The sequence below is a fragment of the Microtus oregoni genome, unplaced genomic scaffold, assembly GCF_018167655.1.
Source record: "Microtus oregoni isolate MIOR12 unplaced genomic scaffold, Mior012 000002F_ref0000024, whole genome shotgun sequence".
Lineage (NCBI taxonomy): Eukaryota > Metazoa > Chordata > Mammalia > Rodentia > Cricetidae > Microtus > Microtus oregoni.
Window position 1 is genome coordinate 48,937,501 of NW_024543061.1, and position 27,189 is coordinate 48,964,689.

The 27,189-nt window shown below is 41.7% G+C and overlaps 1 protein-coding gene across 1 annotated transcript in view; it reads right to left on the reverse strand.

Moving 5' to 3' along the window:
* Positions 1-19,136: 19,136 nt before the first annotated feature.
* Sumf1 (sulfatase modifying factor 1) overlaps positions 19,137-27,189 on the reverse strand; it is an 84,110-nt gene continuing 76,057 nt past the window's right edge. Inside the window, exon 9 of the mRNA XM_041637277.1 lies at positions 19,137-20,209. Within this exon, the coding sequence (XP_041493211.1) occupies positions 20,099-20,209 (111 nt within the window). The 3' untranslated portion in view covers positions 19,137-20,098. The remainder of the gene's footprint in view (positions 20,210-27,189) is intronic.

The window sequence follows — 27,189 nt, forward strand, 5'->3', positions numbered from 1 at the left end:
TTCCCTGGAAACAGATTTTTCATACCACTAATATAGCTCATATTACTTTAATTTGTTTATTGTGATTCTACAAGTTTTATATTGATTATTGTCAGTATTATATTTCAGAGATGGTGAAAATGTCCCCCAAAAGTAATAGTTTATAGGATTAAAATGTTTTTTTGCAGTAATGATATTTACTGTACATGACTCTATTATATTTGAATAAGATATATAAATTCCATCGTTTGTTTTCATCTCTGATTCAGCATTATTGTCACAGTACTACAATGACTCAAATGTTTCTCTTCTTTGATGTTAACAGGATGACTATATGAAAATCTTATTTGTAATAGCATAATTTATGGTTTTACTGAATGATGAGAAACACAAATACTACAGAAACTACATAATTTATGAACCCAATAGGTCATTATTTTATTACCCATCCAAATATCACCAGAACAGTGAATGCCAAGGCATGAGCAAAGACAATGGAATTTAGAAATATGCAGGGGGTTTGCCAACTTTTGCTAATATTACAGCTCAGCTTTGTATGTGGTTTCGCTCATCTGGCTATGAGAATGCTTTCATCTATGGTTCTCCCACAAGCTGTCCTGGCCTTGACACTTATAAAGGAGACAAGGGATTAACTTCCCTGGCAAGGCTATTATGGTACTCAAAGTAATTTATAGAGACACTACCCTCCTTACAACCTTATCCCATGCTTCTTCCTGGCCTAGCTTTGCACTCGTCCCATCCCTTCCCACAAGAACCCCATTGCCTTCAGCACTCAATGGCTTAACATCATTTTTAAGATGTTGGCCAAATTTCTACATGTAACCAGCAGGTCTCAGAAAAGCTCTATCATTTTAGCCCTGATGACAGTACTTCCTTCTAGAGGCAGCTTAACGGAGCAGATTTTAAACTTCCGGTTCAAAGGGCAATACGTGTGTGTGTGCGCGCGCGTATGTGTGTCCGTACTCATGTATGGAGTTTTTACTTTAAATCATATTCACCTTTGCCTTTGTTACAGAATATTCATTATTTTATTCACTCTGGTGACCTTTATAGACGCCGCTGTAATTTCTTGCTCTCTCTCCCTTATGCTTACTTTTTACACAGCTACAAGACAACTAAACGTAACAAAACAGCAATATATTCTATTCCATTATTTCTCTTTCCTTCCCTCCTTTCCTTCCATTCCTTGTCCCTGTTTGCTACCTCCCAGTTGGGCGTCACTTCCATCAGTCTGCTGCTACCTCATCAACATCTTTATCAGACACGTCCCCAGCCTTATGACACATCACCATAGTTGGATGAGGAAATACAAATGACCTGACCTACCCTGTAACCACCCCTGCCATGTCCTAGTTGGCTAACTTGATAATCCTCTGGTCCAGGAATGTTCAATAAGCATACTAATTGATAAAGACAATCAATTGCTAAGCATTGATATCGGTCGTCCCAACTCCATACCCAATGATGTCCTCCCACTGCACCCAACTCTGAGGCCCCATCCCACACCTCCCTCCATCATTTGACTGGGTCTATCGCTTCCTAAGATGCCATTACTTCAAACCTTTTAAATAGAGTAAATGAATGGGTGGGGTAGGGGACCAAGATACAAATCTAGATTGCCTTTCGTCAAGCCTGGTGCATTTTCTTGATGATTGAGGATTGATGTGTGAGGGTCCAGTCCACGGCAAGCATGCAGTCCTGGGGTGTATAAGAAAGCAAACTAAGCAAACTGTGAGGAGCAAGCAGCATTTACTCATGGCCTCTACTTTAGTTCCTACCTCAGCTTCCTTCAGTAGACTGTAATCTGAGACATATAAGCCAAATATATCCTTTCCTCCCCAAACTGCCTTGGTCATGGTGTTTTATCACAGCAACAGAAGCCAAACTAAGATAACCTTCAACTCCTATTCTACATTTGAGCAAGCATAACTGATTCCCTTCTATTTTGAGTTTTTGGCTTTTGTAAGAATTGTGTGCTTGCAGTGTGTATCCGTTATCTTCCCAGCTCCTGCAAACAGCATAATATTCATTTCCTCTCCAGCAACCAACTCACCTCGTCTCCAAGTCCAACCATAGAGACCCTTGTTTGAAACACAGCTCAAAGACGTGAATCTTTAACAGACTCCAGACCTCCATTCCATCCAAATTTGCTTTGCTAAAATTGTTCTCAAAACAGAATAAATTGAGTATCATTGGTCATACTGTGAACCTTTTTTTTAATATCGTGAGGATAAGTAAATCAATATTCTTAATCTTTTCAAAACAATAAAAATAAAGTTTTAAAACCTGTTACTTATTCATTCAGCCAAATAATTCACAACTGTTTCTTAATTATTCTCATATGCCCAAGATTTATGAAGTTAAGTCCCTGAACTCAGAATTTATTCAGCAGATGGGTTTGAGCCTCTAATCTACTACATCCTGGAGATGTCAAAACCAATAGCATTCTTTATCCTCAAAGTACTTAGTTTCCCCTAAGAGAAAAGCCACTGATGTTCTGAACATGAGGGCCATATACATATGTTTCCTATGGGTTTTGAGCATCTGCATGAATAGGATTGTCAGAGGAGATTTGAAAAGACCAGAAACGAGAGACCAAGAGAGTTCTTAAGTGGCTGCCTGCACTAGTTAAGATACAAACAGAACCAAGAGATGGACAAGGTGATGTCAGGAACGAGAAGTCATACAGGCTAGACTTTCACTACACAATTTTCACTACACAAGATGCACTGAAATGTCCTTTCCAAAGACTGGAGGAGAAACAGCTGGTGGAACACAAGGCCCTCAGATACAGAGTTTGTACATATTTGGTTTTTATTCCCAAAATTCAAGTGTTAAATGCAAAAACAAACAAACAAACAAAAACACTTTAACTGTGATTATGGGAAGAGGGCCCCATGGCGAAAATCCAAGCCATACAAGCAGGAAGCCCTGATTTCAGATCACCAGAACCTACTGAAAAGCCAGTCATGGTACCACAAGTCTTAGTGCCACAGAGGCAGAAACAAAAGGATCCCTGGTGGTCACTAGTTAGTCAGGCTAGCCAATCAGTGAGCTCCAGAATCAAAAGAACAAGGGGGAGAGCAATGGAAGAAGGCACCCAGTTTTAGCCTCCAGGCTGCAGATGTGCCCCTACACATACACAGTAAATCTTCACTTGTTTAATTTTTTCTTCTTCCCACATACATTGGTTTTTCATCCCAACATTGTACTCCAAGCGTAAGGTGTGTGCACTGTAGCTTTCATATGCAGAGAATGCCTCTAGGTATTTGACCATCAAAAACTGATTTAAAGTTTCAGAAAAGCACATCTTGTTCTGAACTGGCTGTACCTGCCCCCCCCCCCCCGCAGTGACAAAGAACATCGCACAGCTGGCATTGTTGCCAGAAAGCACATCTTGCCAAGCTTGTTCTCCTCCAACATGTTCTGCCCATTTTAACAACACTGAAAAGGAGAAAGAGAGAAGAGGAGACACAAAGAAAGACAGTATCTAAGAGGGACTCAAGGCAAGAACGCCTCCTCACGGGAAGCAGAGGTGCCTGGAATAATGAAACTCCCGGTACATTAAAGGAGTTCTGATGTTTTAAAGGGAGTTTAGAACCCTAGAGTTTTTTTTTTTAAATATTTATTTATTATGTATACAATATTCCATCTGTGTGTATGTCTGCAGGCCAGAAGAGGGGCACCAGACCTCATTACAAATGGTTGTGAGCCACCATGTGGTTGCTGGGACTCAAACTCAGGACCTTTGGAAGAGCAGACGATGCTCTTAACCACTGAGCCATCTCTCCAGCCCCCAGAACCCTAGGTTTTATTTGTAAGGTTTAGGTGTCTTTTTCCATTTCTGCAATGAATTTGTATATAAATGCATATGTATATATGCATACTGCTTTCCTTTTTTAAAATTTTCCAAACAGACAAAAATGTGTTTTTTCCACAACATAATAGTACCATATCAGTGTAAAAATATTTTAAAATTTTTCAGAGTCTAGAAGCTAGGGAGACACCTTGTAAGCATAGGACCACAGTTCAATTCCCAGAACCCACATAGACCAGCCAGATGTAATGGGAAACACTCATAATCCCAGAGGTGGGGAGGTGGAGACAAGCAAATCTCAGGTTTGCTGGGATAAATGCTATTTACTTCTTTCTTTTGTTTTTGGGGGCTTTTTGTCGTTGTTTTGTTTGTTTTGTTTTGTTTTTTTTGAGACAGGGCTTCTCTGTGTAGCTTTGGAGCCTGTCCTGGAACTCACTCTGTAGACCAGGCTGGCCTCGATCTCACAGAGATCCACCTGCCTCTTCCTCTCAAGTGCTAGGATTAAAGTGTGTGCCACAACTGCCCGGCTACTTTTTTCTTTTTTAACTAAGAAAGTCATCTTAAATACTCCAATCCCAATTTACCTCTGCTCACAGTGCCAACCTGTGCAGAGTTGTAAGAATCTTGCAAAGGTCATGAAACATGAAAGTTCCAGGGCATCATGTTCATGGTACACAACACCAGTTTCCAACAACAAAAGTGCATGCCAGTTGTTACATAAAGACAACATAGCATCAAGAAGTTGCTGGAGGCCCATTTATGTCCTCAATCACAACAAGTGTCAAAATCTCAGGTCATTTAGTGATACTAGGCAGCCACTGTGTAGGAACCACCATACAAGAGTTTCCATCTATACTAAAACTTTTCATAGTTAATGGTACTTAAAGTATTAGAAAGCCATGGTTTGAGACACTGGAGGGAAGACAAAACACCCTGCTCAGTTCCTAACACCCACTGGGGTAGCTCACCACCACTGTAACTTCAGCTCCAGGGATGCCAACTTCCTGTTCTAGTCTCCATATGTACCTGTAATCAACTGCATCCTAGCATGTGCACACACACATACACAGAGAGAGAGAGAGACAGACAGACAGACAGACACGCATACATACATATACACACAGAGCAGACACACACACACAAATAAAAAGAACCCACTTTTATCAGATTTTCTATGGCTGGCATTGCCTTTGCATGGACTTCCAGGGAGGTCGACAACAGATCTGTGCCAAGGGAGATGACACTTCCCAGCTGGTTTTGGTGTTTTGGTTTTTGTTTTGTTTTGTTTTGCTAACCAACAGGGAAGCAAGACTAAGGCAGTCCCCAGTTACAAGGTCACCAATGACCCAGGAATGACTCACTTAATCTAATGTCTCTAAACAGAATTTTCCTGACAGCCATACCTTCTATTTCCCTACAGGAGAGAGAGAGAGAGAGAGAGAGAGAGAGAGAGAGAGAGACAGAGAGACAGAGAGACAGAGACAGACAGAGAGAGAGAGATAGTTCAAATCCACTTTTCCCACATGCTACAACCTAATCTCCCAAGAGGCAAGAAGCCCACAGCTCAGGAGGTAAGAAGAGATGTTTAAGGTTTATAATCCCAGGCCTCATTTTGATCCAAGCTAAGTCCTCTAGAGAGAACACTTGGGAAAATGTATTTTGAACAGTCTCCCGACAAGCACTTCTAGTACAACGAGTTGGGCCTGCTCCAATGACCAACTTTGGGGATCATAAAATGTAATCAAGAGATGGGGTGCTGAGATATGATGAGGCTAGGTAGCATGCCAGACCTCTCTGGCTCTTAGACCAAGGCTCTCAACTTGCAGAGGCGCATGGGGTCAGAGCCAGGCTGAATGAGCCATATGTAGGGAAGGTCAGAACGATTAACTCAGCAGGGCCCCAGCTCACCAAACCACAGGGAGAGAAACAGCATGGAAAATGCAGGCAGTTAGGAGGTCACTGTCAATTGTGGGCAGAGAGAAGAGTGGAAAGAATCTGCTCCCGGGGACGGAATTGATTAACTGTGAATCACTTCTGCAGACTGGAGTCATTTGCAACCAAGAGCGAACCAAGCCGCATACCCCAGGGTAGTGTTTCAGCCACAGAAAGTAGGGAAGGCTGCAGCGTAGACCACATGAAGACCTGGGCTTCTTTCCCTCACCACAACTGCCCACCACCATGGCAGCTATTCCTGAACCCTGCAGAAGAGTCTCCCCTGCGCCAGGTTCTGCTGGCTCTTTTCAGTTTCAATGTTGGATAAAGAGCTCTTGAAGTAGTGCAGATTCCCTGTGTTGGGGTGTATAACATGGATACCCCTTTACTGTGCTGTAAACTGCTACAGAGGACTGGCAATATCCACCACTGTGGATAACCAAAACATCATCACAAATTGGCAAAGATAAATAAGTAAGAACTTGTTTGCAGGAACATTTGTTTTTTTTTTTTTTTTTTTTTTTTATTTTAATTTATTTATTTATTAAGAATTTCTGCCTCGTCCCCACAACCGCTTCCCATTTCCCTCCCCCTCCCCCGATCAAGTCCCCCCCCCCTCATCTGCTCGAAGAGCAATCAGGGTTCCCTGACCTGTGGGAAGCCCAAGGACTGCCCACCTCTATCCAGGTCTCCTAAGGTGAGCATTCAAACTGCCTAGGCTCCCACAAAGCCAGTACGTGCAGTAGGATCAAAAACCCACTGCAATTGTTCTTGAGTTCTCAGTATTCCTCATTGTCCGCTATGTTCAGCTAGTCTGGATTTATCCCATGAACATTTGTTTTTTAATCAATGAAGTAACCCAGATACTTAAGAGTTAATGTTTAAATTAAATCAGTTATTTTTAGATCAGCTATAAGCTAGGCTGGAGATGAGTCAGAGGTTAAGACAACATGCCGTTAATGCAGAGGACCCAAGTTCATTTCCTAGCACCCAGGTCGGGTGAATCAAATTGCCTGTAATTCTAGCTCCAGGGGATCTAACACCATATTATGGCCTCTGAGGATGCCTGCAATCACATGTGTGTGTACGCGTCACACACAAAATTTAAAGCAACAACAATAATCTAGGGGGTGAGGAGAAGGCTAGATGGTTTAAGACGTGCAGAGGACTCAGCTTCAGTTTCCAGCAACCACAAGGCAACTAAGAGCCGCCTGTAACTCTAGTTCCAGGGGATGCCGCATTGTTTCTTGGCCTCTGTGGTCACATGCACTCACATACACATACATACATACATAAACATATACACATAATTCAAAAGAAAATATTTTGAGTCTGGTATGCAATTGCACACCTTTAATCTCAGCACTCAGGGGGCAGAGGCAGGTGATCTCTGTGAGTTCGAGGCCAACTTGGTCTACAGAGTGAGTTCCAGGACAGCCAGGGCAACACGGGAAACCCCTGTCTCAAAAAAAATAATATTTTAAAAGATGCATTCTAAAATTTTAAAAATGAGCTAACCATAGAAATATACAGCACCTCCACAAGGTGTTTAAGATGTAGTATTTATAGCTATATGTTTTCCTTTGGTGCTGGGTATCAAACTCTAGCAGGGTCACAAATGCTAAGCAGGTGCTCTGACAGTGAGTTAAATATCCTAACTCCAACCTGTTTTATAAAAACAATGTTTTGTGTATGATATATAATTTCTATGTGTGAGCACAGACATGCTAATGGTTATCATCAGCTGATTCTGTAATATTAATATACATGTATAGCATCACTTACAAATGCATAGGAAAATCCAAAAAGATGGACTAACGACAGTGATAACCTAACTGGCATGGGCTTGAAAAATCAGAACTCACAGAGTGAGCACGAGAGAAAGACAGAGAGAGACACACAGAGAGAATTTCATGTTGTTTTGTTTTTGAAACAGTCTCTTTATATAGCCAAGCTATCTTTGAACTTCTAAAGCCAAGCCTGGCCTCAAATCAACAATCTTCCTGCCTTGGCTAGTTTTACCTTATGTATTTATTATGTGTGATACATTTTTAAAATACAGATTGTTTTCTGGAGAAACATGATAAACAGCTATTAATAATTCTTTTTTTTTGAGACTATAATAAAATCACATCATTTATTCCTTCCCTTTTCTCCCTCTGAAGTTTCTCATATGCCACTTTTATTTTTTCACTGCCATTACTGGTAGACATAGTCTCAGCAACTGCCTGAGTCTCTGGCTATTGTGACCTTTCCATCCCTTCTTCAGTAATGTTTTCTGAGCCATGGGCGTGGGGTTTGTCTGGTAGATTTAACCAGACTTTACAACTCTAGTTATAGAATCTGGCTCTACAACTCTGGATTTTGATTGGTTATGGTTTTCTGTAATGGTATCCATCCACTGCAGAGAGAAGTTTTCTTTTTTTTTTTTTTTTTTTTTGGTTTTTCGAGACAGGGTTTCTCTGTGGTTTTGGAGCCTCTCCTGGAACTAGCTCTTGTAGACAAGGCTGGTCTCGAACTCACAGAGATCCGCCTGCCTCTGCCTCCCGAGTGCTGGGATTAAAGGCGTGCGCCACCACCGCGAAGTTTTCTTTTTTTATATATAGTTTTTTTTTAAGATTTATTTATTTATTTTGTTTACAGTGTTCTGTCTGCATGTATGCCTGCAGGTCAAAAGAGGGCACCAGATCCCATTGCAGATGGTTATGAGCCACCATGTGGTTGCTGGGAATTGAACTCAGGACCTCTGGAAGAACAATCAGTGTTCTTAACCTCTGAGCCATCTCTCCAGCCCGAGAGAAGTTTTCTTAATGAGGAATGAAAAAGATAATTCTTAATAACAGTAATACAAGTTTCCAAAAATAATGCAATTGAAAAGATGAGGAAGCATCCAAACCTCTCTTCCTGTCTACTCCTTACAAAACCAGCAACTGGGCTAGAAGGATGGCTCAGCAGGTAAGAGCTCTCACTGTCTGCTCTTGACGTGGACCCAGGTAGGGTTCTCAGCACCCACAAAATGGATTACAGCTGTCTTGTAACTCCAGTTCCAAGGGATCTGACACCTTCTTCTGACTTTTGTGGATCCCAGGCGCACATGTGGTGCACAGACATACACGCAGACAAAACACTCACAAACATCAACTTAAATAAATCTGAAAAGCTAGGACTTGCAACAAACTCCTGAACACTGACCCAAGAGAAGAGCTGTACCCAATCTGGTTTAGCTCCTTCCTCTTAGTTCCCCGAAATCCACAGCAGCCCTAAATAAAAGGTTCTCCAACTTTATAGACCGTGCATTTAAAAACAGCAAGAAAACAATAACTTTTTTTAAAAAAAACGTACAAAATCTAGCCACTAGAGGGGGAACATTCCACATAAAAGCTCTTCCAGTGGTCACCTTACAAACATTGCCACAGTAGGAGGGACAAACACCGGCGCCCACAACACAGCTCAAAGCTCAGTGCCACAGACAGTAACCACTGTGTTCCAGTCTTTGGCTTCTCTACTCTGTCCCGAAGGAAAGGCCTTGCTCGTAAGATTATACAGGTGACTGTGATGGCCACGATTGTGGGTTTTTGCCACTACCACCTCCAAACCTATTTACAAATGTTCTGGAACAGAAGCAAAGCGGGAGTTGGAAGCTGCCCCCAAACTATGTCTTAAGGAACAAAGCTCTATTTTGAGCCCAGCAGTAGATGTAAGAAACATTAGCCCTGTTTTACAAAGACCAGGGGATTTAGTCTTATCAGAGCTGTCCTCGCTATGCTTCTTCAGACCTTGATTGAATGCGCACCATGAACACTCCATTGTTTCCTTTTGTTCTTCCCAGTGGATCTCGGCCCACCACAATCAACCTCATCCTTTGCATGCATTTGAGCCTGGCACAAATGTGCTGATAATGGACTCTGTGGTCACCAGTATTTCCAGCAAGACGACCATTTCCCATGCACCCCACCCTTCCTCTACTTCACGTTCTAAAACAAACTCATGCCTTATTTGAGAGTCACCTAAGCATTGTGTAAAAATAAATTGGACATTCTGCAGGGAGGCAGAAGGTGTGATCAAGACGTGTCTTTCCAAAAATGTCATGGTCTTAATCTTGGATGTGTCGTTAACTTATGGAAAGTATTAAGCTGTGACAAAGCAGACATTCTGAGTTGGAACTGGATTCAAGGCAAGTCAAAGGTCTATATCCAAATCACTCTATACCACTTTAACATCCCGTCTCAATTCTCTGGCTTCCAGACATACCTCCACATAATCTTCAAAGTTTAAATGGGTTGGTTAACTTGGTCAAAGTCACAGATCCAACAAGTAGTGGGACCAGAATGGAAACCTTAGTTGTCTGTGTCCAAAGCCCATATTCTCAACCACAAATCTATTGCCTTGCACTTGGCTGCTTCTCCCTGTAGTAATCTAGAAATCTCCCAGGTTCACCCATGCTTCCTCACACTAAACTCAGAATAAAGTCACATATTCCATAACATAGCAGCAACAAAATGACTATTCTCCAGATTCCCTCATTACACAGTTGCCCCCAGGGCACATTGCAGACTCTGAGAGTCCTGGTTTCCTACCTGCTGGGAATAATGAGAAAAAAACTAGTTCCTCTCACCACTGTTGTCCAGGTTAAACTAGACCATGGACATTATACACTCAGTACAGTGCTGAGCACATAGGAGGTGCCTGGAATGTTGACTTGGAAGCAAACCTGAAGACCTGGAGCAATCACAATTCATAGCACTAAGATGCTCAAATTCTACCATGGAAGACCCTGACCCTTCTCACTGGCTTTATAATACAGCCATCTCCTAAAGGGAAGACTTGGAGGACACACATGGTCCCAGATCACTGTCGCTTTGAGTGAAGGCTTCCATGTTGAGGAATCTTGCTCGACATGTACCTAATATATGTGGAACTCCTGTGGAAGTCTGCCGTTACACTGACTCCAGCTACAAGACTCATCCACAAACCAAGTTATGTTACAAAGGAAATGTGGAAAATGTGACAACCTGTGGCAGTTTCTTTGAAGGTCATTTAAGCTGTTCTTGTGGTAATTTGAGCTCAGTTCTTGCTGGCTGTCCTCAGGGGAACTGGAGAAGGGCAGGTCACATTCTTTAAAGACAAAGACACAGTTAGTTACTTATGGAATTTTGCTTTTCTCACAGAGAGTTTGCTCTCAAAGTTCTGATTCCTAGAAATGACAGAAGATTCCAAAAGGCTATGCCCATTGGGCTACACACCATGAAGTCTCTGGGAAATTCTACAGCGTGATCATGAGATACTAGGAATCTTTAAAAAGCAAATAATATGTTAATAATGCTGTAAAAATAGTGTAGACTCACTGACCCCGGATGACGCTGGAGATCCTCAGAGCCCTAAACTGTACCATGTGAAATGCTGAGCTAGGGAAATACTACTGCACCCAGCGAGCCCTCTCTGCCAAACCCTAAATTATTCCCTTGAACATCACCTTAATCTTTAAATGTGGAGTTGAAGAAGATAGAACCAAGATCCTGGACCTGTAATCACAGAGAGAAGGATGGACTTAAATCACGAGGCTTAACTAAACCAAAATTAAAGCGGCTCAGAAAACACCACAGAGAACATTTCTTCAGCTGATCATGGTCTCTTGAGCCAGCACACTGCCCCCCGCTTTTGTGCTCTCTCCTTCTCAATTGTTATAATCACGAGAGACTTCTGTTCTAATGGAGGTGCTGGGGATCACACCAAGGGCTTTGGACATGCCAGGCAACACTCGCCACTGAACTCCAAGCCCAGCCCAGGTGGCACTGTCATCGTTTGTGAGGTAGGTGAAGGAGGATGAGCTTCAGAATGACACATGACAGCAATGACCAGATCCAACTTTCCTTCTGCATGTACACTTTGTGGGACTGACAAATCATGCAGCATAGAAGCGATATTTGCAAATTCAGAGCTCTGGGATGCAACTTTGTTTTTTGTTGTTGTTTTTTTTAAAACATATTTATTTATTATATATGACTGCATGTCAGAAGAGCACATCAGATCTCATTATACATGGTTGTGAACCACCATGTGGTTGCTAGGAACTGAACTCAGGACCTCTGAAAGAGCAGCCAGTGCTCTTAACCTCTGAGCCATTTCTCCAGCCCTGCAACTTTGTTCTTTAAAGGAAGTCTGGTTCACACGTTCACATGGCCTTAGTCCATTTTTCTGTGTTCATAGCTAAAACCATAGCTAACCAGTCCCACCTGACTAATAATACCTTCCTCCCCCTCTGCTTTGCTTTCAACGTGTGTGTCTGTGTGTGTGTGTGTGTGTGTGTGTGTGTGTGTGTGTGTGTACATGCATGAGCACACATAGGCCACAGCATACCTGTGGAAGTCAGAGGACAATTTGCAGGAATCAGTTCCCCTCTTCCACAATTTAGACCCCAGGTATTGAACTTGGATTATCAAGTTTGGCAGCAAGTGGCCTTACTCACAGGGCCCCCTGTCTCCTTTAAATAAAAGACACAAACGGAACGAGTACCTAGAAACTGATGATCAAAGTGCACTATGCTGAACACTAGAGTTTTTCATCCTCTCCCATAGGTGGGTAGCATCACCATGTATATTTTACCCCCAAAAATGTTACCTGCCTAACGGTGGCCCAGGAAGTAAATGGACACGATGACAAATGACCTCTTCCTTCCACTAAAGAGAGTTAAGACAAATTGTCCTGTGTCATTTAAAGATAGATATGATTTGATTTGGCAAGTGTGTGAAGGAAACCAACTTGTGGACTCTGAGAAAGCAAACAACACGCACAAAAGAAATGCAGGCAATCCTTTATCAGCTCACCTCAGAGAACAGTCCACCTCTTGCCTCTGGAGGCCTCCAGCTGGCTTCACTTTTCCCCTAAGCTGATTCTGAGCTTCTACATGCACTTGGCTGAGGTGCCAGGGTGCCAGGCGAGGAGTCACACCGATAAGCTTCCATTCCCCTCAGCAGATAAAGCAAGGAGTCTTTCCAACAGGGCCTAGAGTGAGGCAGAGGAGCAATCCTTTCCGACCTTCAATTATTCTGAAATTCCAAAGGTCCAGCCAAGCCGCCTTCTCAGGAGGATGGTTTTGGGGTCAGTGACCATTTGGGAACAGGTTAGAATCTGCGGTTGGCCATTCCCAGCCCTTAACATTAATCCCTTGAACTTTCTGAACTTGAATGGGGAAAAGTTTCAAAATCCAGCATTTCTTACTTTATAACCTACCTAAATATCATCTGTAATGATTTCCCTTAATCAAAAAATTCATTAAACTCTGGTTCTAATTCTCCAAAAAGCACAGTGGAAGCAAGTAGCTCTGGTTAGCTGCCACGGTTTCATCCCAGGCTCTTGGAGTTAATAATTTCCAGGGCATTTTAAGCATTAGAAACGCCCAAGGCCAGATTCTGACAAGCCTGTGGAACTAAGGTCTGTTCTGGGGACTTTGATTTACAAGAAGCAAGTTCCGAACAATAAAAACAAAGCGAAGAGTCAAGAACCTGACATTTGCGATACTTGTGGGTATTAACCTGAGAACTTAGTGATGAGGGCGAAGGTGAGGAACGGGTGCCGTCAATGTCTCTGCTGATTGCATAGTTCTGTTAAATGATTCTAGGTGGGATGGGGTGGGGATGGAGTCATGGCCCTTTATAAGGGACTTCTGGGTAAAACAAGGTCCCTAGGCAAGCTGCTGCCCTTCCTCTCACACACTGCTGGTGTCTACCTGCAGGCTCAGTCATTCTTCACTCCTATGCTGTACTCCACACTGGATTTTTCGCTGTGTGTGCATTTTATTCGTTTTTCAGATTCTGTAGTGTCTATGATGTTTTACCGGCTTGTGTGTTTCTGCATCATGAAAATACCCATAGGTACCAGAAGATGTCAGATCCCCTGGAACTGAAGTTACTGGTGGCTGTGAGCCACCATGTAGGTGCTGGGAACCACACTCAGACCCTCTGCAAGAGCATGGCACATGCCTATAACCCCAGGACTCATGCCTATAACTTCAGGGCTACAGAATTTGAAGTTGTAGCTTGGGCCACCAACAGGAGGTAAGAAGTCTTGCTGCCTGCCCTGACTACCTGAGTCTGATCACCAGGACACACATGGTAAAAGGAGAAGATTCTCACACATGACCTCCGTGTGTATTGTAGCACATAAACACTCACACACACACACACACACACACACACACACACACATACACACACACACATACACACACACACACACACACACACGGGGGGGTAATAAAAATTTAAAAGAAAAGCAAATGTAAACATCTAGATCTATTCTGGAACTGGACAATTTAGCAGTTCCACACTGATCCCACAGCCTCTTGAGAGCGGGCCTCACACAAAGGCTGCTTCAAAGCTTGTGATGTTTTGGGTTTTTTGTTTGTTTTTGCCAGGCTCTGCACTACCTTTTTCTGACATCTAGCCTACAGGTTCATTCGCCTGTGTGGAAGCCAACACTGGAAAGGAGGAGGAAAAGATGCATGTATAGCATCATTTCAAAATAAAAATAATAATAAAAATACCTCTGTAGTTCCCTAGTAAAATTCTCAAAGCTTCAGAACAGAAAGTGTGATGTTTATTTCCAAAATCTTCCTGGTTCTAATTCAGCTATAGATCTAAGGACATGGAAAAAGTTCCAAGTGGAGCTGGAAAACTGGAGATAAAAAGGATTTCTTTACTGAGGGCGACTAAAGGGGAGAATTCCAGGATTCCCAGGGCTAGAGCCATTGTTTCATTTTATGTCAACAATTCGGTAATCAAGGAAGACCGGGAAACAGAAATGACCCCTGCTGACCACTTCACCACAGACCTGCCCTAATCGACATCTACTGAGACAAATAGCACCTACCTTCCTCAAGGGTAATAGACATCTGAAAAATTTTGTTCACGGGGGCGGGGAGTACAAAGGGGGAAAGTTCTGCGTGGTTATGAGCGGTATTCCATCTTAAATTACAGGATGCGCCATTGGAAGTTGGAGAACTATTTGCAATTCAGTCTACAGAAAGTAACTGTCATGCTTGGTAGCCTCCACCACCTCCTGCCACCTCCTCTCCCTTCTAATCATGTTCTCAAGGCCTGGGGAAAGAAAATATGCCTGCCTCCCACTCAACTAATATGTTTAACACACTCCTGAAAATAAAGCAAGATTATCAGGAATTCAAGGCCAAAAGAGATTTAAAAAAAAAGAAAAAGAAAAAAAAGAAAAGAAAAAAGCAAACCCAAATTCCTTCTATGCATCAATGGAGACAAGAAACAAAAACTTTTAGAAAGTGACCCAAAATAAGTAAGGGTTACTGAAGGAGACAATAGGCAAACAAAGCTGTTCTCCACACCGGAACTGACCCACCACATAAGCGCTGTGCACGGTAAGCTTTTATTTAATGCAAAAATGGCTGAATGATTAATAAGCAGGAAGTATAGGGCAGAAATTGAGTTACAACACATTTTTAAGTAAACAGGCACAAACTTCCTTTCAATGCAAGAGAAAACCTTATCGATCAACTTATGAAAATCTTCAGGAAGTAAAAAAATAAAATACTAGATGTCCTTTGGAGGTGTCCTTCCTTAGTGCAAGGAGTGTTTGATCAGTATCCTAGGGAATTGTTACATTTCCTACCATGCTAAGCTCATCAAAGAACAGAAAATTCAGGTCAGATACTACACAGGCACTCACTGCTTCATACAAAACAGTACCCACATGGCAGCTAAAAACTGTTTGTAACTCCACCTCCAGGGGATCTGCTATCTTCACAAAGACATGCATACAGGCAAAACACCAATGCACACAAAACAAAAATAAATAAATCATTTTTAAAAAATGGGCTAGAGAGCTAGCTCAGAGATTAAGAGCGCTGTCTGCTCTTTCAGAGATCCTGAGTTCAATTCCCAGCAACCACATGTTGACCCACAACCATCTATAATAAGGTTCGGTGCCCTCTTCTGGAGTAGAGGTAGAACACTGTATCCATAACAAATGAATTTTAAAAAAATGAGGACAATCCCCTGGATCCAAATTTGACTATTATTTTTTTCTTTCTTATGTTTTTTGGCTCTATATTTCCTTTTGCTTGTTTGTTTATGAGACAGGGTCTCGTAATTATGTGGCTCTGGCTGTCCTAGAACTCACTTTGTAGACCAGGTTCCCGGCTCAGTTTGACTTTTGACGGAAATGGTCTCCATTAGAAACACATGCCCTAAAGTGCTCACATTCTAAAGAAGGGAGAACACAGGGGTTAGAGGAACATAAGACTGAAGAGCTGAAGAGCTGTAACTCTAGTTACAAACGGCAGTAGGGACTTCACTACAGTCCTGGTTTCATTAAGACACCTCCTTCATAAGTGCCAATGTGAGTTTCCTAAGTAGTCTGCCTCTACCTACGTATTGTTTCTTATGTGCTGTATGTGTGCGCCTGTGTGTGCACATCTGTGTTTAGGGAATTCGGTCTGATAGTCAATTGTATTGTGGGTGGCTTGGCACAAAGAGCACGTGGTCTTCTCTGGTGATATGTGACCGGATAGTAGGGTGGTTTCTTGGATGGTGTGAGAGCTGGCAGAGGCAAGGCTTGGAGCTTCCCCATTGCTTTTTGGGAATGAGGTTATATCAGCAGTGGAGGAGAGGAGGTCCTGCAGCGGGAAGAGCAGAGCAGCTGGTGACGAGGCCCAGATTCCTCATTCTGTCTTGTAATCATTGTGCAAGGATTTTGATATTAATAAAAGGTAACACAATCCCAGACTTCCCCTTTACCTGGTGCCCCTGTGTGTACCTTTGTGTGTATGTGCTTGCATTATGTGTGACTGTGTGTTTGTCTGTGTGTTTGTCTGTGTGTATGCCTGTGTGTGTGCCTGTGTGTGTGTCTGTGTGTATTTTTCTGGGTCCATGTGCCTGTATGTATGTCTGTATGCATATGTACCCGTGTTATGTGTATGTATGCAGTTTTGCAGGAGATAAAAACTTTCAGCATTAATTGCTTGACTGTGCAGTGTGCCATCCAAACTCAGGTTTTGAACATTTAGTCCCCAACTGGTGGTTCTATTTTCAGAGGTTGCAGAAATTTTACAAGATAAGACCAAGCTGGAGGAAGCAGGTCAGTAGAGGTGTTTCTGCAAACATTATCCCTAGGGTCCCTTACCTCTCTCTGCTTCCTGTCTTCCACAAAGTAAATAGCCTCCTCTTCTACATGCTTCTGCTGCCATGATCTGTCTCCACCACAAGCCCAGAATCAGCAGGTCCAAGTATAAGACAAGTAACTAACACATTCAGAATCTCATTTATTGGACGGAAATGTAAAACTGTTATTATTACATTCTGCCTATTCATATGTCGATGTGTAATATTATGAGAGTATGCTATAGTCACCTAGATATGTGGTTCTTAAATCCTAGAATATGCTAGGATTTTGATGAAATGTTCTCTAGTACCATGCTGCTGCTAAAAATGCAGCTAGAAGGACTGCCCAAAACTACTCAAGAATATTTATGATGCATAACATTAATTAACAGGGAAAAGAGGCCAAAATATATACTCTATAAAGATGTAAAGCACATTACAGGTGTGTGTGTGTGTGTGCATGTACGCGCATACACATAAACAAAGGTGGAAGGTAAGAAGTAAAAATAAAAACAGTACAGGAGTAGTAGAGACTTTAAAAATAAAAACCTTATTTCCTACAGAAGCCACTTCCTACAAATGTTTGTTATTTTTTTCCTTTTGAGTGGGATTAATCATCACTTACAAGTTTTTAGAGAAACAGTTTATATTCACAAAATGGTCATAAATGTGTCCACATATATATGACTACTTTGTTCAGAGGTTGCATAAATACACAGCCACTGTCAGGCATGGTAGTGCATGCCAATAATTCTGAACTTGGAAGGCTGAGGCAAAAAAGGGAGTTCAAGGTCAACCTAGTGGGTTTCAGACCAGGCTAGGTTACAGAGTGAGACCCTATCTCAAAAGCCAAAGGTGGGTTAGTAAAATGGCTCTGAGACTAAAGATGTTTGACACCAAACCTGAAGACTTGTGTTTGGTTCCGAAGACCCACAGCAGACTCTCCCACCAGCTGTCTTCCTGTCTTTGTGCATGCACAAGTACACATGTGCTCAAATGTAGTATGAGGTGAGGGCTGCGTGCCACTGCCCGATGAGCTTAGCCCCCGAAATAACCACACAGAAATTGTATTAATTAAAACATTGCCTGGCCCATTATATCTAGCCTCTTCTTGGCCAACTCTCACATCCTGGTCTAACCCATTTTTACCAATCTGTGTAACAGCACTAGTGTAGTATGAGCTGCGGGCCTGCTTTTCGTCTCGCATGGCTCCCACCACCGGCTAGCTTTACCCGAAATAATAACACACAAACTGTATTCTTTTAAACACTGCTTGGCCCATTATATCTAGCCTCTTCTTGGCTAACTCTCGCACCTGGACTAGCCCATTTCTAATAATGTGTGTAGCACCCCAAGGTGTGCTTACTGGGAAGATTCTAGCCTACGTCCATCCTGGGTCGGAGTTCATTGTGTCTGCCGTGGAGAGGGGAGCATGGCCTCTGCTCCAGAGAGCAGAGCTGTCGAGTCTGAGCTCACTTCCTCTTCCTCCCAGCATTCTGTTCTGTTTACTCCACCCACCTATGTTCTAACCAATAAAATGGGCCAAGGCAGTTTCTTTATTAACCAATGACCTTCCTCCATCACACAAGGTCGTGGCTTACCGGGAAAAACCCTAACCAGCGTCAGTCTCAGACAGGAGTTTCACAGCGTCTGCCTGTTTCTGCTTTCTTCCTCCCAAAATTCTGTTCTGTCTTCTCCTACCTGAGTCCCGCCATATCAACTAGGCCAAGGCAGTTTCTTTAATAACCACTGAAAGCAGCACAAATACAGAAGGACCTCCTACACCACTCACACACTAATGTAGCTTTTAAAATAAAGGGTAACAGCAACAGTGTTGAATAGTTACTTGATTGACATTTTGAACAGCTAACATGAAGATGAGCCTTTCTTCAACTGCTGGGCTAAAAACAGCGCAGGGACCCGGAAACCTGGGTGGATTCTAAGAACAGGGCTGTTGGATTGAAAGCCATTGCTCTGAAAGAAGTGTCTTCCTGGCATTGACGCATCTGCTCACCAAAGCAATGCCCTTGACTTTGCATCCTCTATTGTGGCAAGAAGTAGCAAGGTTATAATGGGTTCCTAACAGAATGTCCTTGCTTCACAGAATAAAAATGCCACAAATACCCATGGATCAAAAGTATCAACGAACTTCTGGATGTAAAAATCATTTTCTAGCAAACAAAACATACAAGCATCACATTTTTAAAAAAAGGAAAACATAAAGGAGGGAATGAGAAAAAAGTTGAGCAAGGAAGAAAGAGTGAAGTCTGATGGGGGGTACCAGTTTATTTGACATAGTGCATGATTCAAAGCATCTGGTATCTCAAAGTCAACGAGACTTCCCATCTCTCTAGTACAATATAATGAACACTCTGAATGCAGTCTGTTCAAGGCCCTCGTACCCGGAACTCAACACTTTCCCTAATTAGTACACATTTCACATTCTCTGAAGGCTTAGGGGCGAAAGGGAAAGAGGGCTTCAAACTGTCCCTCTGAGCCAAAGGCACTTAATGCTAAAAGATAAAGGACAGTAGAGTCACTCCACAGGCATTCCTGTGTGTTCAGAACTCTGAACGTGAGTGTCCCCATCACTGGTCCACATGAGATTTGTCACAACAATGTAAAAGACACTGACTTCCACAAAAGACCAAAGTGCAGCAGGGATATAAAAGACTCACACCCTACCCTTTCCTGAAAATAATATAGAAGAGATTCTCACCCTATATCATTAGTATAACCCATGGTTCACACATGGAAAAAATAGCTAAAAAATAATCTGCCATAAATTCTCACTATGCAATCACAATACACTCTGCTCTTACACATAGAATCTGTGAGTTGGAGAGAGTCTCAGAGACCTTGTTGTCCATCCCCTCATTTGAGGATGGGGACAGAAGCCCAGGCAGATGAAGTACGGACCCCAGGGCCTAGCCCTGTGGCAGAGTCTGGGCAAGACTTCAAGGTTTTCAGCTCTCTCCTTCCTCTTCAAAAGGCTCTCAAAGGAAAACATGGCGATGATCCCCAAAGATGCACCACACAATAAAGCACAAGCACTGACACACGTCAGCAATTTGGTCACGCGAGACAGTTCCTTTGGCCACTGGGCAGACATGTTACTCTCTTGAAGTGGGAATTCTCTATACAAGATCTGTTCGGAGTTCGGGAGGAAGCCGGTTGCAAGTTAGAAACCATTTCCTGGATCTGGAAAGGCTCCCGTTGGCTGTCAGTCCACAGAGGGCAGATGGTCAGCCGCACAACGGAATCCCAGGTTGGATGCAGAGCTATCTGGTGTGTTCTGGCTTCGAGCGGCACAGCGGTACCTATAGCAATAGGACTGTAAGAGATAACATGCCGTAAGAGATCTGGAACCTTGGCTTAAGGCTTAGGGCACGAAAGTACCTGGTACAGAGAAGGCAGAGCTCCCCTGAAATCAGAGCTCCCCTGGATGGCCTTCCTACACACTCACTGTAATTTACGCTTGGCAAAGGCAGCACATTCAAGAGTCAACCAGTCAGTATTTTTCACCTTAAAAATACTACCTACGTAGAGTAGAAAGGCCTCCACCACTTACAACACCCAAAAAGGCAGACAGTAGCCATCCATGGTTACCCACGTGATCAGATAGTCACTAGCCACTGAGAATCATATTTTATGATTTACAATATATGCAAAAAACACAAAATTCCCATAATAAAGTGTTAAATTAAAAGTCAGAATATAGAGCTGTATATATGGTATAACCTAATTTGTATCATCATATGCTAAGGGAAAAAAAGACTAAAAGGCGTACAAGATTATCACAGGTACACACTCACAGTCATTATCCTTGAGAGCGAAGTTTCTCATTTCTAGTTTATTGTATCAAATATTGACATTTTATCAATAGAGATGAATAGTAATAAAAAGATTAATAACAGCATTAAATATTATGTAGTAAATCAAACAGACTAGCAAAAATTAAAGAGTCGGCATAGGAACATAAAATGTAAGAAAAGCTATAGGGAAAACTGCTTTCTTCCCAATACCCTGGGAATTTAAATCACAGTAATAACAAAGCTCTACATTTTGGGGTGTAGTTTATCGCATTCTACCTAATTGTGTAACAGTCGAGTGTACGTGCACACACACACATGGACACTGATTTCCTAGGACATATTAGGCATGGTACCAGGCACTTTTGTCTTTTATTCTTAGACTTTAAGAGCCTAGGCAAACCAAACAAGTTATAGACAGTGACACAGTTGTTAAGGAAGCAAGATTACAATGCAGACAAACTGTAGTGTGGTTTTTCTCTTAATAAGATTCCACACTCTTGGTAGGAAGAGTGCCATCCTTCTCACATCTTCTTTCCCACCCCCAACACACACATCCTCCTTACAAACACTCACACAAACACACAGGACAGGCTACATCTGCAGCCACGAACTATCTGACACCCAGCATTTAGGAAGCTGCCAGATTCCAAAATAACCTCCGTGCATAGAACCTCTTGTGAGGTTCCCTCCCTGATTCAAAGTAACAGAAAATGGAAATGAAGCCATCATCCTGAGTACCATGAGCATAAACTCAAGAGCTGGCCCACTGAACCCAAGTGCCTGCCAGCTGCTTAAAGAAACATCAGAAAGAATTGCTCGCATAGAAAATGTTGGGAACTCATGCAGAAGAGATAATTTGTGGGAAGGAGAAAATAGGTCAGCATGCAAGACATTTTTTATTCCTATTATTTCTTTTCTCTCACAAGAAGTCAGATGCTTCTAATCTTCATAAAAATTATCTCTGAGGTTGACATGAAAATTCTCTCATGCATTTCCCCAATGAAAAAAAAAAGAAAGAATGTTCTATCTTCAATAGATAGTAAAACAATAACAACCAATTCTCCTTGGACAGTGAGGAACAGAATGAATTACCAATTCTCAGGTAGTTAGAAGAAAGATGAATTTCGAATGTGCTTGAAATAACAAGAAGCTGATGGTATCTGTGCCCTGCACGAACAGAAGCTCTCAAACATCTGTAAGGAGTGTGTGAGAAGATGCAGCAGAAGCCTCGGTGCAGGCGCTAGGCTGCTGTGAAATGGCAGCACTCCGATACTTCTAGAATCAAACTCAATAAGTCAGCACTCTCTGAAACCAAACACGGGCAGTGGATTCCAGGCTAGCAAAGGTTGAGCTCAGGGGATGCACACAGATGACTTATTCCATGATGGGGCCACACACAAGGAAAATAACAAGCATTCATTTCCTAACTGCTTACTGTATTCCCCATGAGAAATTTCAGTTCCCGAATGCCTACTGTATACATTGAGAGAAATACCCAGGTCTAGGCATGGTCTTGTCCTGGCTGGCTGGAGAGAGACCACAGCAGGTGAGAAAACCATGACTACACCAAACACTTACAAAACAGCCTGGGGCTAAGCTAGAAGGTGAATGCTAGTCCTCCAGATCCTTTGTAGGAAGGACTTGGCCTAAGTGACACATGCATGGTTGTGGCAGTGCTTCTCCAAATGCAATTGTGGTGACTAATATTGTACATTTGACAGGAAAGAGATAAACCTTTGGCCATGCAGGTGAGGGGTTATCTTGATTGATAAGGTTGACTGAGGTGGGAAGACCCACCGTAAATATGGGTGGTGTCATTCCCTAGGCTGCAGAGCTAGACTACATAAAAAAGAGAAAGTTAGCCAATCACCAATATTTGTCCCCCTCTGTCTCCTGACTGATGATACAATGTGACCAGCTACCTCAAGCTATAGCCACTGTGACTTTCGTGACATGAATATCAATATCTATCTATCTATCTATCTATCTATCTATCTATCTATCTATCTATTTTAAAGACAGTACCCCAAAACTGTGAGCCAAAATAGCCTTTTCTTCCATAAGTTGCTGTTAAATTCTTTATTCTGTCTGTGTGCTATATACTGTAGTATCAGTCCTGCCAAGGACTTCCTTCCACCCAGTGAGTCATCTCACTGGCCCTAAGTTACTTTAGTAAGGGTATTTTATCACTGCAACAAGACCACACACACATACACACACACACAGAGAGAGAGAGAGAGAGAGAGACAGAGACAGAGACAGAGAGACAGAGACAGAGAGACAGAAAGAGTTTGGAGAGCTTGTTTAAATACACATCCCTAAACTGTACACCCAGAAATACAGCTTTCGTGGGGCTTGTGTGACACTCAAGTTATATTTCTAACAGGCTTCCAGGTGCTGCTTCTGCCCATGGGGTACACTTTGAGTAGCAGCAATTTATAAAGGACAATGGGAGGCAGATTAAGAAGCTAAACAATGGAATCAGAAGCATGAAAATGAGAAAAAAAATTAGGCAAAAGAACAGTTAGATCATAGCCTGATCACCTCACAGCAAGATTATACATTAAATATTTGAGAGCTTGTAATAGGCCAGATGTAATTTTAGGCCTGAGGAATATAATCAGAGCAGACAAACAAAGAAGCTGTTATCAGAGAGCTGACATTCAAAGGAAGCAGACAGACTATAACTGGACTGAAAACTCAAGACTGCCTCTGGCAGTGGTCATCTCTGAAGGAAGTAAAAATGGGGAGAAAGGACTGAAGGCCTCCCCAAGAGGGAGCTGAGATGCCCAAAGAATTGGAAAACTGGAATTCCAAACAGAATCAGCCAAAGATGGCTAATGTAAAAAGCAGGAAATGTGATCGGACAAACAGATGGAGCCACTCTACCACCTCCAAAGTTAGAGGAATGGGAACGTGATACCAATGAAAATTGTGGCAAACATATTGCTAATTTTTGACCAGCAAGGGCAGAATTCCAAGCTCAGTGGCAATTTTTTAACCTTAGGCAAAGCCTTCTAGAATCTGGGTCCTCACTGAAAAGATGACACTGTCCACAGAAGTATGTAGAAACTCTTAATCTTGGCTGGGAGACTGAGCTCAGTAGTAGTAAGCAAAGCCTGCGTTCAATCCCTTGCATCCCCAAAACTGAAACACACCAAAACCAACCCCTCCATAACAAAGGAAAACAACTGTGTACAGAGAGCCAAGGGTTTGTTTAGTGTACACACACTCTTGGTCACGGAAACTCGGCGTGGCTGACTTCCCACAGAAACAGGTCTGAAGCAGGCCCTCGAGACTGTGGTGACAGTGGGCAAGATGACATCTCCTGCAGCTTCCAACTGCACATACATGTGCCACACGGACGGAAGGGAAAGGTTTACTGCCGTAGAGACGAGCAGGCTGAAGGACGACCCTGGGAATATAGCACAGGGCTATAGTTTTTGTGGGGTGGATTATTCTATATGTTACAAAAGCCAGGCTGCAACAGCTCTGATGAATTTTTAGTGCTCAGAACAGTGTTGAGAAGGCTTCTGCATCAATGACATTAGATACTAGAAAAAAATCTGTGACATACATGATTGTTATTATTACTGTAATTGAAAAACTTGAGTATACACAAAGTAATTAACTTTATTTTTGAAAAATAGATATTAAAGTACAAAAAACTCATGGTAGAATACCATAATAGAAAACTAATAGTTTTCTCTAGAACATGAACATTTGATTTTATTGTCACCTTTATCATTTCTTTGCTAAATTTTATGCAACAAATTTGGCTTACTTGTAAAGGGTCACCATGGGATGACAGCAGTTCCCGAGCCTTTCATAAACCAAAACAGCTAGGAAGAACTAAATCCAAAAAAGCAAGTCTCACAAAAGTGGTGAGGAGAGAGGGACATCACTTGGTGGCAGAGCATTTTCCCAGTGCATGCAAGGCCCTGGGTTTAATCCTTAGCAACAGATACACATACACACAAGCACACACAAGCACACACAAGCACACACAAGCACCCACAAGCACACACAAGCACAAACAAGCACAAACAAGCACACAAGCACACGTGTGCACTTGTGAGTGCTGAAAGGTCAGGCCCATTACCTGCAAAGAATCAACCGTACCTTCATTCTACCTAAACACACCGGTGATTCACACAGAAAATATTTATTAATAAGTACTCCTTTTCAATTGCAATAATGGGTCACTAATAGAACCACGAATAAAGAGCAAATGTCCTGATTATGAACGCTCTGGTTTTTCTTCATATTTTTCTACCTTTATTTTTAGAATCAAAAGTGGTTCTTAAAGGAAGCGAGGTCTTTGGGTGGCTGAAAATGGGTCATTCTATTAATTAAGAACAGGAGTAGGAGGAGGGACTTGTTTCAACCTGATTTTTATCAAAATGGCTAGTTACTCTGTAAAAGTGATCTCAGGCTCTTTGCTAAGGATGTGATCCTGGATCAGGAAACAATCCATTTAAGATAATGACTTGCCAGCCTGGAGGCCATGAACTCAAATGAGACATAAATATGGTTTTCATGAGGAAAATGTTTCTCAGATAAAGGATATTTTAAGGCAATTGTATCTCATATTGAATAAAATCATTCTAGAGAAGCACATACCAGAACCCAGGTCTTACCACTGCTGTTTCAAATGACACGGGACTAATTCTTTTGGCATTTGTTAGCCTGATCCCCTAGATGCTGTGGGTTGCAATAAAGATCCCACATTTGAATGTTAGGCATCAACCCAACAACATCAATTACCAAAATTTTTATTTGAGTGCTCATTAAATTAAAATTTTTATTTGAACTGCTCCTTCAATTTAACATATGTCGATTTTGTGAGTTCTTCCAATAATCCTATGAGAAAGATATAAATTGCACTCACATTACACACTTGAGGAAAAACTGGGACCAAGGCATATTAATAGTATACCTAAGGCCACACTGCGTGTTATCAACAGGTGGAAGATAATAGCCTATGTTCTTAACTGGATGCTGTGCTACCTTGCTGCTTCTCTTTCTGTGTCTACATCTCCTTCCAGAAGCTTAGGCAGACTGTTAAAAAACTAGGACTGATGGTCCTGGAGAAATGGCTCAGTGGTTAAGAGCACTTATTGGTTTTCCAGAGGACCAAGGTTTGATTCCTAGAATTCACATGGTGACTCACAATTATCAGTAATTCCAGTCCTAGGGGATCCAATGTCCTCTTCTGGCTGCCATGTGTAGCAAGAATTTAAGTGGGATACAGACATAAATGCTGGCACAATATACACACACAAAGGTTTTTTTTTTAATTAGTAAAATAAAATAACTCTTTTAAAATAGACATTACAGGAGTTTACTTTAGACATGCAAAGTGGCTTTAGTTTATAACCAATAGTATACTATCTTCTAGTATATAAGTATATACTATCTTCTAGTCAAAGTAATTTTTAAAATTAACTATAGAGCTGGAGAGATGATTTAGTGGTTAAGGGTACTGGTTGCTGTTCCAGAAGACCAGGGCTCAATTCTCAGAACATAATGGCTCATCTATCTGTAACTCTGAGGGCACTCAACACACAAGTCACTCACAGACATATATGCAGACAAAATACGCATATGTACAAAATAGAAATAAAACGTTTTAAGAATTAATTCTAATATTCTTTCTTTTTATTTATTTCTGAGACTGTTGCTTTGTTCTGGAAAAAAATCTAAATTCATTCAGTTTTGTCGTTCTATTATTCTCTTTTGTAATAGTTTATCACTCTGAGCCCAAACAACTCAAGACATATTCCACAGGCTGATTAGAAAAAGTTAGTTATTAACTTAATTCTAAATCAAGCATTCATTTTAAAGTAAGGGTATAGATAATAAGCCTAAGAAGAGAAAATAAAGTGATTTAAATAATTTAATCCAAAAAAGACAAAGATTAAAAAGGAACAAAGAACAGATAAGGCAAAGAAAAAAAAACACAAAATCTCAAAAAAATTCAAACCCAATAATATCAATAATTGCATTAAATATAATTGGCTTATATAATTAATGAAAATGCAAAGATTGAAATAATAAATTTAAAAATTCATATGAAAGATTTGATTCCTTGAAAGACAGAATTATCAGAGCATATTTAAGTAGAAATTTATTTTCATACCAAGGTTTTCACTGACTTCCACCACTCTGTTTACCATGGCCTGCAGCTCATTTGGACTTTCAGCAAGTAGTGCTATATTGTTGGCAAAACACAAGTTATTAATTCGCACACCACCTATCTGCGTGCTTATCCTCATCCTCCAAAGCTGTCGATATTATTAATTCTAGGAATATATTAAAGAGTAATGGTGAGAGGATGCATCCTTGCAACACTCCTACAATTTTCTTAAACTGATCACTTGGTTCTCCACAGACTTTGACTGATGCAAAGTTTTCTTTATAGGCATTTTCTAGTATTCTTATGATTTTTCTCTGGGTATGACAATAACACAAGCATCTAGGACTGTCCAGGATAGGA